Source organism: Pipistrellus kuhlii, unplaced genomic scaffold, assembly GCF_014108245.1.
Source record: "Pipistrellus kuhlii isolate mPipKuh1 unplaced genomic scaffold, mPipKuh1.p scaffold_m20_p_11, whole genome shotgun sequence".
Lineage (NCBI taxonomy): Eukaryota > Metazoa > Chordata > Mammalia > Chiroptera > Vespertilionidae > Pipistrellus > Pipistrellus kuhlii.
Genome location: NW_023425416.1, coordinates 48,472,346 through 48,488,310, shown reverse-complemented (window position 1 = coordinate 48,488,310; position 15,965 = coordinate 48,472,346). Strand labels below are relative to the sequence as shown.

General features: G+C 50.6%; 1 protein-coding gene across 1 annotated transcript; it reads right to left on the bottom strand.

Annotated features, from left to right (window-relative positions):
• Window positions 1–9,457: 9,457 nt before the first annotated feature.
• Window positions 9,458–15,539, bottom strand: LOC118715586 (C-C chemokine receptor type 2). Its single transcript, XM_036432088.2, has 2 exons — window positions 15,236–15,539; window positions 9,458–11,327 (listed from the first exon to the last, which is right to left on the bottom strand). The coding sequence occupies exon 2, from the start codon at window positions 11,314–11,316 to the stop codon at window positions 10,192–10,194; it is 1,125 nt and encodes a 374-aa protein (XP_036287981.1). The 5' UTR covers window positions 11,317–11,327; window positions 15,236–15,539; the 3' UTR covers window positions 9,458–10,191.
• Between the last annotated feature and the right edge of the window lie 426 nt (window positions 15,540–15,965).

The window sequence follows — 15,965 nt, the reverse complement described above, 5'->3', positions numbered from 1 at the left end:
CTCATCCAACTAGGCAGAGGCTGTTAGGAAGCAGAAAGAACGGGAGCATCTCGGAACTGGGAGAGTCACATGGATCTAGTGCAAAGCCCTGGCTTTATGGGAAAACAAAAACAAAGACCCCTGCTGTCCCCGGGGCAAATGCCATGTGCAAGGCCTCGGGGCTTCTCAGCGTGAGGCCCCAAGGCCCAGATCCCATCCTCTTCCTTGAAATTGAGAAGGGAATCCTTCGTAATAACCGGTGCTCCCCTTCACCCATCCTTCTCCCCACCACCTGCCTACTGCAACTGACACGTTCACTCAGCACCCTGTGCGATTGTTCTCTGTAAACGAAAACAACTGGTACCTAAAGCATGTGAACTGCAGGCTCCCCTGCGAGCAAGCCACGCTGCCCACCTTTCTCTCGGGAGTCTGGTGGGGCCCGTCAGTACGAGTTTCCACTCCACCTCTTCACTGTCTTGCAGCCCTCCAGCCCCGCGGGCATCGGTGCAGGCACTGTGCCAGGAATAGCGGTGGCAGAGTTCCCACTCCCAGGATACGGTCTGTCTGGAGGTGTGAGAACTTGTCAACATGAAATGGGCAACAAATGCCGGGAGTATAGGGTCGAATTCAGGACTAGATGACAATAGTAGGCAGTCACGTCAAGCTTTCTCGGTGGTTGGTGACTTATCTAAAAACCTCAGTTGTTGCCTGCCTGGCTTGGCTCAGTGATGAAGCATTGACCTATGAACCAGGAGATTATGGTTCGATTCCCAGTCATGCCAGATTGTGGGCTTGATCCCAATGGCAGGGTGTGCAGGAGGCAGCCAATCAATGATTCTCTCTCATTATTGACGTTTCTATCTCTCTCGCCCTCTTCCTTCCTCTCTGAAATCAATAAAGATAGATGGATAGATAGATAAATAGATAGATAGACAGATAGATAGGTGATAGATGATAGATAGATAAATAGATACCCTGTTTCCCCGAAAATAAGACAGTCTTATATTAATTTTTGCTCCCAAAGATGCGCTAGGTCTTATTTTCAGGGGATGTCTTATTTTTCCATGAAGAAGAATATGGTACACATTTATTGTTAAATGAAAATAAAGGAAATTTATTACCTGTATACGGTACAGTAGTACGATAGTTGTCAACACAAACCAGACAAACTGTAAATCCTACAATATCAAGAATTTATTCATTTATTCAATGATAATCATGTCATCATCTTCTGGAACATCATCATAACAATCCAATTCCTGAATTTCCTGGTGAATTTTTTGTGACTCCATTTCTTTCAGAATCAGTGGACCAAATCTCTCATGTTTAGCCTGGGGGGGCCTTGTTTTTGGGGGGATGCCTTATATTTCACTCAGAAGGAAACCTGTAAGTAGGTCTTATTTTTGAAGGATGTCTTATTTTCGGGGAAACACGGTAACTGGTTCCCTGGGTTCCTTGTATATAGCTGCTTAGTATCAGCAAATAAGAAGCTGAAGGAGTGAAGCTGACCCTGGTGCCTGGAGACCAGGGGAAGTGGGAAAGCACAGGGATAGCCCCGCAATCCAGAACCGCCCCACATGGGCATATATGTTTGTGTGACCACAGAGCCTAAGGCCAGTCACCCTAACCAGGACAGGGAGCCATAAAGAAAATGTCCCAGTTCATCCTGTGTGTCATTCAAGAGGCAACGACTCGGAAACGCACCCTGCAGTCCTCTTGCTGGATGTCAGCCCCAGCGTCGCTATTTACTGTGTGACCTGAGCAAGTTACGGAAACGCTCCTTAGGTCTGTGGTCAAGATCGAGTGATACACAGACCCACTGACACAGAGAAGGAGCTACTGGCTGCCAAAGGGGCGAGGTGGGGGACGCGAATTTAAAAAGTGAGGGAAGCCGAAGCCGGTTTGGCTCAGTGGTAGAGCTTCGGTCTGCAGACTGAAGGGTCCCAGGTTCGATTCTGGTCAAGGGCATGTACGTTGGTTGTGGGCACATCCCTGGTGGGAGGTGTGCAAGAGGCAGCTGGTCGATGTTTCTCTCTCATCGATGTTTCTGGCTCTCTATCTCTCTCCCTTCCTCTCTGTAAAAAAATCAATAAAATATGTTTAAAAATAAAAATAAATAAAATTAAATTAAAAAGGGAGGGAAAATGCTAGGCTTAGGAAAATAACGTTAACGTCCCTCACTTAGATTGTGCTTATTCTGTGCCTGCGCAGGGTGGGACGGGGCGTGAAGTGATGGGATGAGCTGTTGCAGATGCTGTCCTCTGGGGGTTGGTTAAGCAGTGAAATAGGAAGCGTGCTTTAGAAAGAGTTCACAAAAACAGTAGCAAATACATGGGTGTAAAATGGCACCAAAAACAGGGGCAGCTTTGGTTCCTGCATTTCCTGGTGATACATGGCGGGGGACTGTCAGGTGCTGCTGGACAAACCTTACGTTTCTGTAGGAGACAGTGGTTGTTTCCGACTCTCCCATGTGGAGCTGGGGCTTTGCCCTGTGTTGGTCCCGGGGGTGGCTGAGCCCCTGACGGCGTGCTCACCCCCAGAGGGCAGCGTGGAGCAAGGAGCAGGCTCCCTCGCCCACACTGTGGTGCCCACTCACCCCGTGCTCTCCGCCAAGACACTTCCTCTCCGGGCTCCCGTTTCCTCAAATGTCCAGTGAAGGCTTAGGCCTGGGGGTCCGGAAGGCAGCTCCCCGCTTAAACAGTGAAGGACTCCTGGCCACGTTGGTTTGGAAAACACACATCAGATGGGAACAAGGCAGAGACGAGGAATCCAGCTTAGCAGGTGCCTGACCCCCTCTCGCTTCTGGGTCCAGAGGTGAGTTCAGGTCAGCTCCCGCAATAGGGGTCCGTCCCATGGACGCCCAAGGGAGTGAGAACCAGTGGGAAGGAACATCTTCAGCATTTCCTCAGTGAAACACTCCTCTGGATACAATGACAACCAATGAGCAGCGGATCCTGTGCCTTCGCTTCCCGGTCTCTGCTTCCCTTTTCACTCGGTCCCTCCCAGTCTCCAGGGCTCCCATCCTCAGAGGCGTGGCACCCAGACTTCCCACCAGAAACGGTCTTTTGACTGCTCTGGCACTCGCCTCGATGCCCGTATTGGAGGGTGTCTCTGGCCAGTCCTTAAACCGCTGCTCCACTTCTGGTCATTGCCCCCAACTCCCAAGGGTTGCTTCCCGCTCCGTACCCACGCCATCTCTGGACCCCGTGCTCAGAGCATCGTCCACAGGTGGGGAGAACATCCGGATGGTCTTCTCCATGGGGTTCCAAGGGCTACCTGTTTGAACACAGGCAGCTCAAACCTGCCACAGAGCAGCTCACGTGGACACACCTGGGGCTCGAATGGACTGTAGTTAATGTCAGTCAACACTGAGATCGGCTGTAAAAATTGCAAACACATCCTTCAGTTTGTTAAACAAATGTCTAATTATAAAGCCAACACATGCTCATTGTATGAAGTTGGGAAAAACAGAAAAATAGAAAAGGAGGAGAGGGGAATTAGGCATATCCTCACAATCTCAAAACAGTCCCTCTCAACATACGATGTGCTTTAACCGAGACCTTCTCTTACGTGTGCTTTTTGGTTAATTGCCCTCCCATGTGTACCCGTCCCGGGGGCTACTCTTTTTCTTGTCAGACTAACGACGACTTGGTAGGCGTTTGCTCACATGAATAAATGTCTCGAATAGTTCTTCAACTGTTATTTTTATTGAGGTGGAGCTTCCATAGGCCAGTGGTTGGCAAACTCATTAGTCAACAGAGCCAAATAGCAACAGTACAAACGACTGAAATTTCTTTGGAGAGCCACATTTTTTAAACTTAAACTTCTTCTAATGCCACTTCTTCAAAATAGGCTCGCCCAGGCCGTGGTATTTTGTGGAAGAGCCACACTCAGGGGGCCAAAATGCCACATGTGGCTGGAGAGCCACAGTTTGCCGACCAGGGCCCTAGGTGGACAGATTGGAGAGGCACCATACAACCACCACCCAGGTTGAGACAACAGGGAATGGCCCTGTCACCCGAAGGCGCCCTTGTGTCCTGCCCGGAGACCAGGGCACTCTGACTTCTGTTTTCAGGGATTTGACGTGCCTATTTAACCTCCTGTAACTGGACTGTGGCGTCCTTCCTGTCGGCTTCTTTTGTCCAGCAGAGCCCTGTACTTGGACAGCCGGGCGTTTCCACTGCTCCCTGGTGTGGACAGCTGGTTTTGGTGGTGCTGTCAGTCTCTGATCTCCTCACCAAGGAAGACGCTCCCGGAGTCCCCGAAGCCACCTGCACCAGGAGAGCCAGAGTCCCGATGGACCTCGAAGAAAAAGGGAGAACCCCTCCCCGCCAACACGCACAGGTCCACACTTTGTCACCATGTGCCTCAGCAATGATGGTGGCGTCCCGTGACTCCCACCGCCCTTCACCGGCTGCCTCAGACACCCGTCCTGAAGCGGGGTTGGGAGGTCACCATGCCGTCCTCTATTCCCGCTGTCTGTCCTCTAGCCCAGTGCTCGGCCAACTCGTGAGTCAACGGAGCCAAATAGCAACAGTACAACGACTGAAATTTCTTTGGAGAGTCACATTTTTTTAACTGAAACTTCTTCTAACGCCACTTCTTCAAAATAGACTCACCCAGGCCGTGGTCTTTTGTTGGAGAGCCACACTCAGGGAGCCAAAGAGCCGCATGTGGCTCGTGAGCTGCTGTTTGCTGACCACGGCTCTAGAACCTTCACAGGATAACCCACACACTACATCCCCGATGCCCTGTTAAACCATCAAGCCACCTAGGCACGTGCAGACTGTTCAGCTCACCCCTTGCTTTAGACAAGGTGGAAACCCCTTAATGCCCCAGAAAAGTCTGCTCTTGCATTTTGGGTTTGTTGTTTTTTTAAAAAAAAATCACTGCCCAGACACGGGGCGGATGTGACCTTAGGTTCAGTGACAGAGGTCTAATGTACTGTTTAAGGAGCACAGTAGGCTCACTGTGATCTATCTACTCTATATTCAACTCTGTGCATAACAGGATACTAATTAGGTGGGACTTTGCCCATGCCCCAGAACTGGCAGCTGTACCCTGAGGCTGAGGGTGAGGAGGTGTTAAGTACTCCGCAGTTCTAAGAAAACCACTGACACCTGGTCACACACCTTCCCTGGGGCTGAGTGACAGAACCAGTCCTGGGCACCGCCCCACCCCCCTTCCCCCACCATGTCTACCCGCTCACTCCTGTCCCTGTAAGGAGAAAACTGGTGGCAGAAAAGGGTCATAGAAGTGGGTGGGATTGATGTAGAGGCGTGCGGGGAACCAAGGAGGTGGGTCCCAGAGAATCATATGAGGAATGGGGTGGTCAGAAGGAGAGGCCAGCCCCGAATTTTTAGGTTTTTTTTTAGTGACAAGAATGTGTACTAACTGGCTCCTACGGAAAGCCCCAGTCCTGGAAGCCATCAACAGACTCCACAGCCTTCACTCACCTAAGGCCATGGACCCTTATCCTTCTATGGAAGCGATGGGCCCCAAATTCTTCAAGGGGCAGCTGCTAAGGCAGCAGGCCAGCTGAGCAAGGGCAGGGGGCGTGGAGAGAGGTGGCGGGAAGACAGGGCGTGGCACTGGGGCAGCAAGGCCATCCCCAGGATGTGAGAGCACACGGGTCAAGTTCAAACCTGCTGCCAAGGCAGCAGCATCTGAAGAAGTTTCCAACCTCAGTCACTCACCACACCCAGGGCCGGCCGCTGAGTTCCGGGCTGCCTTGCAGAGGCCGGGCACCAGCCCGGACCCTCTTCCCTCCCGCAGGCTGCCCCTGGCGGCCTTGACTGCTGGGAAGCTCCTGGGGCCACGCAGTGTGTCAGGGAAGCTTTAGTAATGGGAGGAAGCCAAGGGGACAGGTGGGGTCTGCATGGCCTCTTCCCAGGAGGCTGCAGGCCCTCCCTGAGGCGTGCTCAAAGGCCCCCAACTGCCCACACCAGGAGGACAGGGCACTCTGACTTCTGTCGTCAGGGATTCGATGTGCCTGTCCTTTGACCTCCTGTAACCTGTCTCCAGCGTCCTTCCTGTGCCCCGACGCCACTAAGAGTTTCAATATGCCATCCTGAGGAATGCTGGCCTTCCCTGGCATCCGCTGAGCTCAAACAGCCCCCTCACATGCCCTTCCTGGGAGAGAGGAGCCCGGAGGTGCACGTCTGGAAATGGCACTTTCCTTGGCGCTGAGAAATCCCGCCGTAGCGGTTGTTACTGCGACGTAGGTCTATGTTGTCAGGCACTTTCTCCTCTGGGCTCCCAGAAAATGTTCACCTCTACGGGTTTCTGTGCTCTGCAGTGAGCGTTGTGATTTCTTCATCACCCCCCTCTCTACCTTTCCCCCATCAGCAGTGAGGTCCCAGGGCACAAACATTGCCTGGCCGGTGTGGCTCAGTGGATTGAGTGTTGACCTAGTCAGGGCACATGCCCAGGTTGTGGGCTCCATCCCCAGTGTGGGAGGCAGCCAGTGGATGTTTCTGTGTCACCCATGTTACTCTCTCTCCATCTCCCTTCCTCTCTTTCTAAAATCAATAAAAATGTATTTTAAAAAATAAAGTCAGCCAAAACCGGTTTGGCTCAGTGGATAGAGCTTCGGCCTGCGGACTGAAGGGTCCCGGGTTTGATTCCGGTCAAGGGCATGTACCTTGGTTGCGGGCACATCCCCAGTAGGGGGTGTGCAAGAGGCAGCTGATCGATGACTCTCTCTCATCGATGTTTCTAACTCTCTATTTCTCTCCTTTCCTCTCTGTACAAAATCAATAAAATATATTTTAAAAAATAAAATAAAATAAATAAATAAATAAAAAATTAATAAAAAGTCAAAAGGGCACAGGCATTAATATCCGACCTCATCGATCCTCGGTGTGTTTGTCACATTGCATTTCTCTTAGGAAGCCTCTATGTATCATATGTGTTCATTAGCTTCTGTGCTGCTGAGCAAACAAACTCAGGGGCTTAACACAGACCTCTTGTTATGGGGACGTGTGGCTGCCATGTGGCCGGGGACCAGGCTCTGCTCTCTGTGTCTGCTGGCTTGGCCCCCAGGACGCCTGGGCGGAGGGAGGCCTGGTCTGGGACAGCCTGTCAGTGGCTGAGGCTCAGCCCAACCACTGCTAACAGCGGCCCGTGTCCCTTCGCTCACTTCCCACTGGCCGGGCCACCTGTGGGGGGGGGGGGGGGGTGTCACCCAGCAGGGACAGTCTTGAGTAATCACACGGGGAAGGAGGGAAACGTTGCGATCATGGCACCACAGCACAACAAAACAGGCAGTTTAAAAAAAAAAAAAAAAAGCTTTATTATTTTTTTTTATTGTGGTAAGAACCCTTAACATGAGACCTACCCTCTTAACAGATTTTTTAGTGTACAATACAGAATTGTTATTTATAGGCACGGTGTTGTAAAGCAGACATTGAGAGCTTACTCATCTTGTATAACTGAAATTTTACACATATTGCTAAATGGGTTAAAAAAAAATTTTAAATACGTTTTTATTGATATATACAGAGTGGAATGTTATTCAGCCTCAGAAGAGAAGAAACCCCTGTAACACGGGCGAACGGGAGGACGTATTTTAAGTGGAATGTGCCAGGCACAGAAGGACGAGCACTGCCTGATGCCACTCACAGGAGCTATTTAAGGGAGTCAAACTCAGAGATGAAGCGGAGGGCGCAGTGGTTGCCAGAGTTGGGGGGAGGGAGGAAATAGGGAGTTTTTAACCAACAGGGTTTTTTAAAACAATATAGTTAGAGCGTTGACTCATTTTCAGAGTCATAACAAGACTTAACATTTCATCATCAAAACAGAATTGAATGCATTCATTGGGATGATACAAATACCGGAGGGAGAAAGAAGCCCCCCCACCACCACCACCACCACCGGTTCTCCCCCTACCCCCCTCCCACCTCTTCTCTGTGATCCTTTTCTAGTCAGGAAACAAGAAAGTAAAACCACAGTAGCTTCCAGGTCCCCAGAGCCAGGTTCTGAAAGCCCGTGTTTCTTGCATCAGGTCAGACGTGTACCGGGTACCGCAGATACACATGCTTAACCTGGCTCACCTTTGCGGACTTAGGTGAACGAACCCCCTTCTTTACGAAGAAGGTCTAAAGCTTTGCCTAGGGGTCAGCTTGATTTAGGAATTCCCACCGGCCAAAGGGGACAATCCAAGCATCAATACGGACATTGACAAAGGCTGGAAGCATTCAAATGTGATTAAATCTACGCCTTCCTTGACTAACTGATGCAAAACAAGATGCCTGGCAGCATGTCAGAGAATGAAGACAGGGGAGGGCTGGGCTGGGCTGGGCTGGGCTGCTGGTGAGGGGAGCACTGGGTCCGACGGCTGCTATTGAGGTCGGATGCCCCGAGATCGCAGACCGCAGACCCCCTGCCCTACAGCTGTGTCTGCTGAGCTGCAGTCCAAGCCTTTAAGCTCAAAATCAGAATTGTCTCCATGACGAACGCAGTACTTTCAGGCTTGGCACGATAACACTTCTTTACATGTAGGTTAGCACATTCACAAGTCGCCGTTTTCATGTTTCATCTTCTTTTTTTCTTTTTAATCTGAACTCTATCCCTGCATCCAGAAAGGAAGCTCATCGTGTACAACTGAAATTTCACACATCCTCATTTTAAGAAGAAAACTTTCCTTTGTTTGGTGTTTGTTTTGTTCGTGTCTTTGTTTTTCTTTTTAATTTATCTTTATTGTTGAAAATATTACAGATGGCCGCTTTGTTGTTGTTTTCTTCCCATTGACCCCCTTCTCCCCTCACCCGCTCCTCCCAAGCCTTTGCCACACTACTGCCTGGGCCCTTGGATTATGCATAGACATATACATTTCCCAGTTAATCCCCCTCCAACTCCACCTCCATCCCCACCCCCACCCCCATCCCCATCCCTAACACCATCCCCATCTCCAACCCCATCCCCATCCATCCCCATGGAAAACATTGGTATTCTGCCCTCCCACTACCCACCGGAAGTCATTTTCATTGAAGCCCCCTGCCTGCTGGTCGGAGACACAGACACATGGCTGATGTGTGATTGCAGTGCAGGGCCCCTTCTCCGTCTGAGGACACAGCCCGGGTCTCCCACCCACTGGCTTCCCTCTTCCCGGCCCACCGGGGGTCCTTGCTGCACAGTTGCCTTCAGGCTCTCTCCAGGTTTGCTCTCTTGGACCCTCCACAGACTGGCCTATGGGGTAAGCTCTCCCTCCAGGCAGGGGGGGTGAGAAAGGCTTTGGGGAAATAGGGCCAGGGCGGCCAGAAGGCCTGGAGAGGCAGAGGCAGCAGAAGCTGCACTGTCAGGTGTGCGAGGCTTGGCCTCCCCCGCAGCTGATGCTGGAAACACTCCTGGGGTGGTCTCACTCTTGCTACGGCCCTGCACTCCTGATGGGGGAACTCACTGGTCCCCACTCTTTTTCGTAATCATTGCCTCCCACCCTCCCCTTTCCCTGGCAAGACCAAGCGAGGGCTTTATTTTCCATCTCATTAGAGAAGATGCCTATTTCACAAACAAACATTTGTGTACATTTTTATATAGGGCGAAGTGGCCCGAGAAACATGGGGGCAGTGGGACAATAGGTTGAACAGATTTCAAAGGTAGGGTGCAGGGTTGGTATAGGCAAAACAGAGTAAAGTGAGGATGTGTCACGCACTTACACAGAAGAGAATCATGGGACCCAAGCAAAGCTGTCAGAAAGTGAGTCTAGTCCCCAAGCTCAGGACCTGGGAAGCCTTCAAAGTCAAACACAGGTGGGAGGTGAGGCTCAGGGCCACTCCTTGCCTGGTTGAATGAGCAAACCCTTCTCTGCATCTCCACCCAGGCCCAGCCATGCTCACGCCTCCCTCCCCCTGCACATGGCCATGCCCACTCACCCGGTTCCTTTACCCACAGTTGTCTCACTGGGCACTTGATTAAAGAGACTGATAGAATCAGAGCGAGTGGAGAAAATGGTGAAGGCGGGGGCAAGAGCATAAGCATTGGCAATGAAGCGTTTTCTGGGAACTGAGACGAGTTGGCTGCAGTCAATCTCTACCCACGGCGCTTCTGGAATATGCCCTGAGTACACATTGGCTGCACAAGGAGTGACATAGGTCTTTCTTGGTTCCTGGGCATTGACCTTAGAGGCCTGCAGGTCTGTATAGTTCAAAACCCTTGAGGCTTATTATCATAGACAGATAGGTATCTCCCTTTAACAAGCAGATCACCGCTCATTTACAATCCCACTGAGACGTCCTGCTCTCCCGTGGAGGGGGTGTAGGTGGAGCTCACTCGATCGGTGGTCTCCCGGTAGAAAACTGGGCATTGTTTGCAGAGGTGCTTGGCCACGTGCTTCCGGAAGAACACGGAGAGATAGCGTCTGAACTTCTCCCCGACGAAGGCGTAGATGATGGGGTTGATGCAGCAGTGCGTCATGCCCAGGGTCTCCGTCACCTGCATGGCCTGGTCCAGCTGGCTGGTGCTCTTGCAGGTACTCAGGTCAAAGAACTCCTGGAAGGTGTCCAGGAGCAGGACGAGGTTGTAGGGGGCCCAGAAGAGGAAGTAGACGATCATGATCACGAAGATGAGCCGCACGGCCTTGTGCCTCTTCTTCTCATTGCGACAGCGCAGCAGGGTCTTCAGGATTCCGGAGTAGCAGACGACCATGACCAGCAGGGGCAGTACCAGGCCCAGGAGTGTCCTCATTATCGTATGGAAATTCTTCCATCCGACTGGGAAGTAAGGGCCGCAGGAGTAAAGAGACTCCTCAGCTTGGGATTTGGTGAAGATGATTCCTGGGAGAGAGGCGAACACGGCCACCACCCAGGTGACCCCACTGGTCACCACCCCGAATGTGACTGTCCTGGCTTTTAACGCAAACACCGCGTGGACGATCGCCAGGTACCTGTCAACGGTCAAGAGGATGATGAAGAAGATGCCTCCAAAGTAACCAACGTGGTACATCCCTGTGAAGACTTTACACATCACGTTCCCCAGGGCCCACCAGTTCGCAGCCGCATGGATCCACACGGGGAACGTGAGGAGGAAGAGCAGGTCGGAGATGGCCAGGTTGAGCAGGTAGATGTCAGTCATGCTCTTCAGCTTTTTGCAGTTGATCAGGATGAGGACGACCAGCAGGTTGCCCACGAACCCGAAGATGAACACCAGCGAGTAGAGCGGGGGCAGGAACCTGCCTGCGAACTGTTTCACGCCGTCCTTCACGCAGGGCACACCTTCGTCCCCATAGTCAAAGACGGTGGTGGTTTCCGCCCCGTCCCCCCGGATGCTTGTTGTCAGCAGAGAGTGAGCTGTGGGCAGTATGTTGTGGCCCAACTCGATCAGCGTGTCGTTGCCTGCCATCCTCCTCCGTCCTGCAAGCAGAGAACAAGATGGTAACACACAACATAATGGCTCCAGTTCTCAGTCTGAAAAGTATCCTTGCTCCTTAAGTCGAGTCCAGTCTTTGTCTTTGCTTCGAAGCCATCTCCTGGAAAGCATGTGTGCTAGTGTACCACTTCCCTTTATTCCCAGGAGAGAAGCTAGTCATCTTCCCCAACTGCCCTTGGCCAGCCCCGTTGGCCACCCCAGAAAGCCTGACTCTCAGTGGTTGGCAGACTCATTAGTCCACAGAGCCAAATATCAACAGTACAATCGATTGAAATTTCTTTGGAGAGCCAATTTTTTTAAATTTAAACTTCTTCTAAGGCCACTTCTTCAAAACAGACTTACCCAGGCTGTGGTATTTTGTGGTGGAGCCACACTCAAGGGGCCCAAGTGCCGCAGGTGGCTCGCAAGCCGCAGTTTGCGAACCACGGATCTAGGAGACTCTGTTTGAAGGTTCCTGCAAACACTCTTCTCTGATAAGAGAGGTGCGAGAGAAACCTCAGCCTGACCTTCTGCTCTTTAGCTTGTGCTTGAGACCAAGACTGAAGGACCCAGAGAATTGGAGCAAATCGAAGCAGAGTCCAAACATTCCCCAGTCCCAAACCCACCCTTATTACTTGAGAAAAGTGAGTCGTGATGAGTTGCCTTTTCTGTGACCTGCAGCCAAAAGTATTCTAACTGATAATCTTCTCAACTTTCTGCCTTCATCATTTTTGCCAAAATGACTCTTGCTAAGGTGGCTATGACAACCCGATATTTAAATGCCCTGGCTTCATTTCAGATTCATCCTCATTGAGCCGTCCATCCTTCTGATAACTCCCTCCAAGTAAAACAGGTTAGCTCCCCTCTCAACCACTTCCTATGAATTTTCTTCGTTGGTGTCTCCTCCCCCTGCCCACACTGTAAGAGTCCCCAGACACCATTCTTGGCCCTCACCTCTTTACCTTTTCCTCTTCATTCTCGCTCCAAAGTTCTTCCTGAATTGTGTCACCTAATCTCAGGGTTCTAAATCTCCTGAAGGCTAATGCTTCCCAAAGCTCTGTCTTCCAGTCTCACCTTTTAACTACTATACTTCAGAGTGGAATTTTCCACTCACTGTCTACTGTGTATCTCCCCTTGGACTTAATTCATTTATCTATTGAGCGCCTCTTAAGAGCCATGCTCTGTCTTAGGCATTAGAGCTACAACAGTGGGCAAGGTGGGTGCCATACAGGCACCTCAAATTCCACGTAGCCCACACTGCACAGCCCTGGAAACTTGCTTCAACCTATGGGTTCTTCTTTGGCTATTGTGCTTTGCTACCCTCGCCAAGAAGCAGAAGTGGGCATTCTTAGGAACCAGGTCCTGGGAGTCAAACAGACCTCGATTAGAATCCTGCCTCCAACTAACAAGTTGTGTAACTTGGGGCTAATTACTTCTTCAACTATCAATTTCTTTATGTATAAAATATGAGCGAAGATGACTGGAGACAAGGACTTAGACCAGCAGCTGGTGTGGAGGCACGCTCTGTATTGTCATTATGATGCCACATGACTTCTCCCTCATAAGCACCTCTGAGATCCATCCCTCTGAGCCTCTTTCCACGACCACTTCCTTGCCTCGGATGCTTCTCACACTTGGTTGTTGTGGTCTCTCTCATTCGCTCAAGGTTATTCCTGGCCATGCTCCCTTCACTCTGTCTTGTCTCAAACGGAAACTGGATCATGCCCTTCTCGGCCCCAGGCTATGTATGTGATGGGACTTCAAAGGTAATGCCCAGACTACTCATCACACTCTTTCTCCACTCACTTCTCAGCGTGACCTCTAACCCCTCCTCAATTCCAGGCGCTCTGCTCCAGGCATAGCCCTCTTCTCTCCATGACCCTAAACTCGTCATTTCCTTCACGCTTCCACGGTTTTGCACATTCTTGCCCTTCTGCCTAAAATGGCTAGTGAGCTCCCATTCATCCTCCACTACCTCCTGCTCAAATTCCCCTTCTCTGTAAAGCCTCCTCCTCCTTCTTCTTTTTTTAAATCATCTCATAACACAGAGCATGCCTCTAAGTAAGCATGTATCACCCTATCTACTACACACTGTGAGCTCCTTGAGGTCAAGAACTAGATCATGTGTTTACCTCCAGCTCTTATGATGGCACCTGGCTAACAGAGGCACAGATAGAAAGTATAACATTAAACATCATTAGGCTTGATTCTCAAGAATATTCTTTTTTTTTTTTTCTGGCAGTGACTTTGGATTTGTTTGTATCTACATACACATCTTTTTATATGTGTATGCCTTCCTTAATTCCTCCTATGATTGGTACATTTCACAGATCTTGTATTTCATAGCACTGAGCCAGATTCTTGACATCTGCAGCACCTGACCAACATCTCTGATCACGTGCATCCACCCAAAGAATGAAAACTGTAATCACTTGCAGCCTGCTAGTCCTCTGTTAAGCTCCAGGTTCTATGCTAAAATACTTTGCATGCATTCATTAATTTATTCATTGCAACAAATGTGTGAGATAACAGTGCATTTTACAAGTGAAGAAATGCAAGCATGGACTGATTAGATGGCTTTCCCAAGCCCACAAAGCAAGCAGTGGCTGAGCTGGGATTGGGACCCTCGGGGGCTGTCACCCCATCTTCGGGCTCTGAGAGCAGAGATGGGTATAGAAGAACAGGTAACAGATTTTCTAGGTATTTTCCCATGCCTTTAGAATCCATACTCACCCACACCAACATGTCCCACCCATGCATGTGCAAGCATTCCCGACCCTCTCACCCCGTATCCCCCCACACTCCCACCAGAACACAAGCTCCATGAGCGTAGAGATCTTTGGCTTTGCAGTGAAGTATCGCAGTGTCCCAGAACCCAACCCAGCACATAGTTGCTTCTAAATAAATATCTGTGGACTAAGTGATTAACAGAACTAGCAGGCTGCAAGTGACTGAGACACAGAATGCTCCACCGGGGACAAGATGCCGAGGTAATCCAGTGCGAGACCTTGTAAAAATGAGCATACCGGGGATCCAAGCCCCTCAGTGCAGCAAGCTCTTAGCGGTTCTGTATTTAGGCAGGGTTTTAGTTTCCTCTTTTGTATGGGAAAGTGTGGACTGAAGCAGTGGTCCTCAATACCGGCTCCCGTATCACACAGGAAGGTTGGCAGTTAGAAATATCTAGCCCAGACCCTCGCTCTGATGATCCAGATCAGGGTGAGGAGATACAAGGGGGTGACTTGCCTCCATCCCTTCCTCTGTGCGTTCTCTGAACTTTGCTCTGTACCTGCACTGGCCTCTCCAAGGCCAGCCACCTGTCACCTCTCTCCTGTCACTCCAGCACCCTTAGCTCCTACCGCAGCGGACACTTAGGGAGGTGGCTGAAATGCACCTAAATGTCTAAGGGTCCCTGTCAAGTGTCAGGATATGTCACCCAGTGCCAATGAAAAGCTGCCTCTCAGAAAAGTAAGCCCCTCACTTTGGCCTCTGTGGGCCTCCTGGTGTAAGGCAAGAGGCACATTTTGGTTTGGAGCCTGGACTAGAGGGGGAGAAAATTCTGGATAGAAAGTTCCAGCTCTTCAAAGCCCTTGGGAGCTGGGAGGGACAGGGGGAGAGGAGCAGTAGTGGAAATGCCTGACTGTCCTCACTCTCTTGGTTGTTCTTTTTCAGCGCACTCTCTGAGTCACCTGGGCCCTGAGGGGTGGTCTCACCCTGCTTTTCGCTTCCTTGTTGTCACCATGGTTTCTCTCAACATTCCTGGGGGCAGACACCACCCTGCACACTCTCTTTCCACCTTCCTCACACCCAAGTTCCTGGGCTGTGCAGCCCTTCAGAGTGCTCCCAGCCCCTGCATCTCCAGAGCTGAGAGCTCTGAGCCTATGATCCACAAAGGGACGGAAAATGCACGACTCACCAGGGGATGGCTTCTTCCAAGTGGCACTGGGTGGTCAGGTTTCTCAGCAACTGAACCCAGCAGATCTGGAGGTAGGAACTTGGTGTGCAGAAGTAGGAAATAAAGTTTCCTGCACAAGGAGAAGGCGGGGATACAAGAGTAAGGGTAAAGATTTGAAGAAAAAAGAGAAGAGTCATGAGTTTCTGTGGCAGCCAGGAACACTGTCCGCTAGGTTGAGGTCTCCAGGGTAGGATTGATTTTGAAATCTTGCTTATGCAACCTTGAGAGTAAGCCAGACACACCCTGTGCATCTGCTCCGGTGTCTAACGACTCAGGGCCTCTTTATCTTGTGGGCCTCTATCTCTAGAAATCTTTTACTCTCTCGTGCCTGTGATAATTTGCATGACACGAGCGAAAGAGAACTTCATGAGGACACAGGCTAGCGGGGGGCTGTTGGTGATGGTGGAGGGAATATAATGAGGTTTTGTGTGACAGAGGGCCCTGGTTTCAGTGGCAGCACGGATTTAAGATCAGGTTAGATATTTCCTTAAAGAGAGCCTTCTAATGAAAGGAAATGCTCAGTGGTCTTTTGTGTCAGAGATGTGCTTAGTAAGAAAGGCCTCGGGGATAGGCTTGACTACTCTGAAAGAAGTTTGGTTAAAAGAAAACATCACTGAGATTCCAGGGAAAAGGTGGAGGAGGAAGCACCAGGAATCGTTCTCCCTGCCTAGACAGCAGTTTTCCTGGGGGA

What these genes read in the sequence shown, in the direction of transcription:
- LOC118715586 (XM_036432088.2), bottom strand. Translation starts at nt 11,316, where the DNA reads ATGGCAGGCAACGACACGCTGATCGAGTTGGGCCACAACATACTGCCC.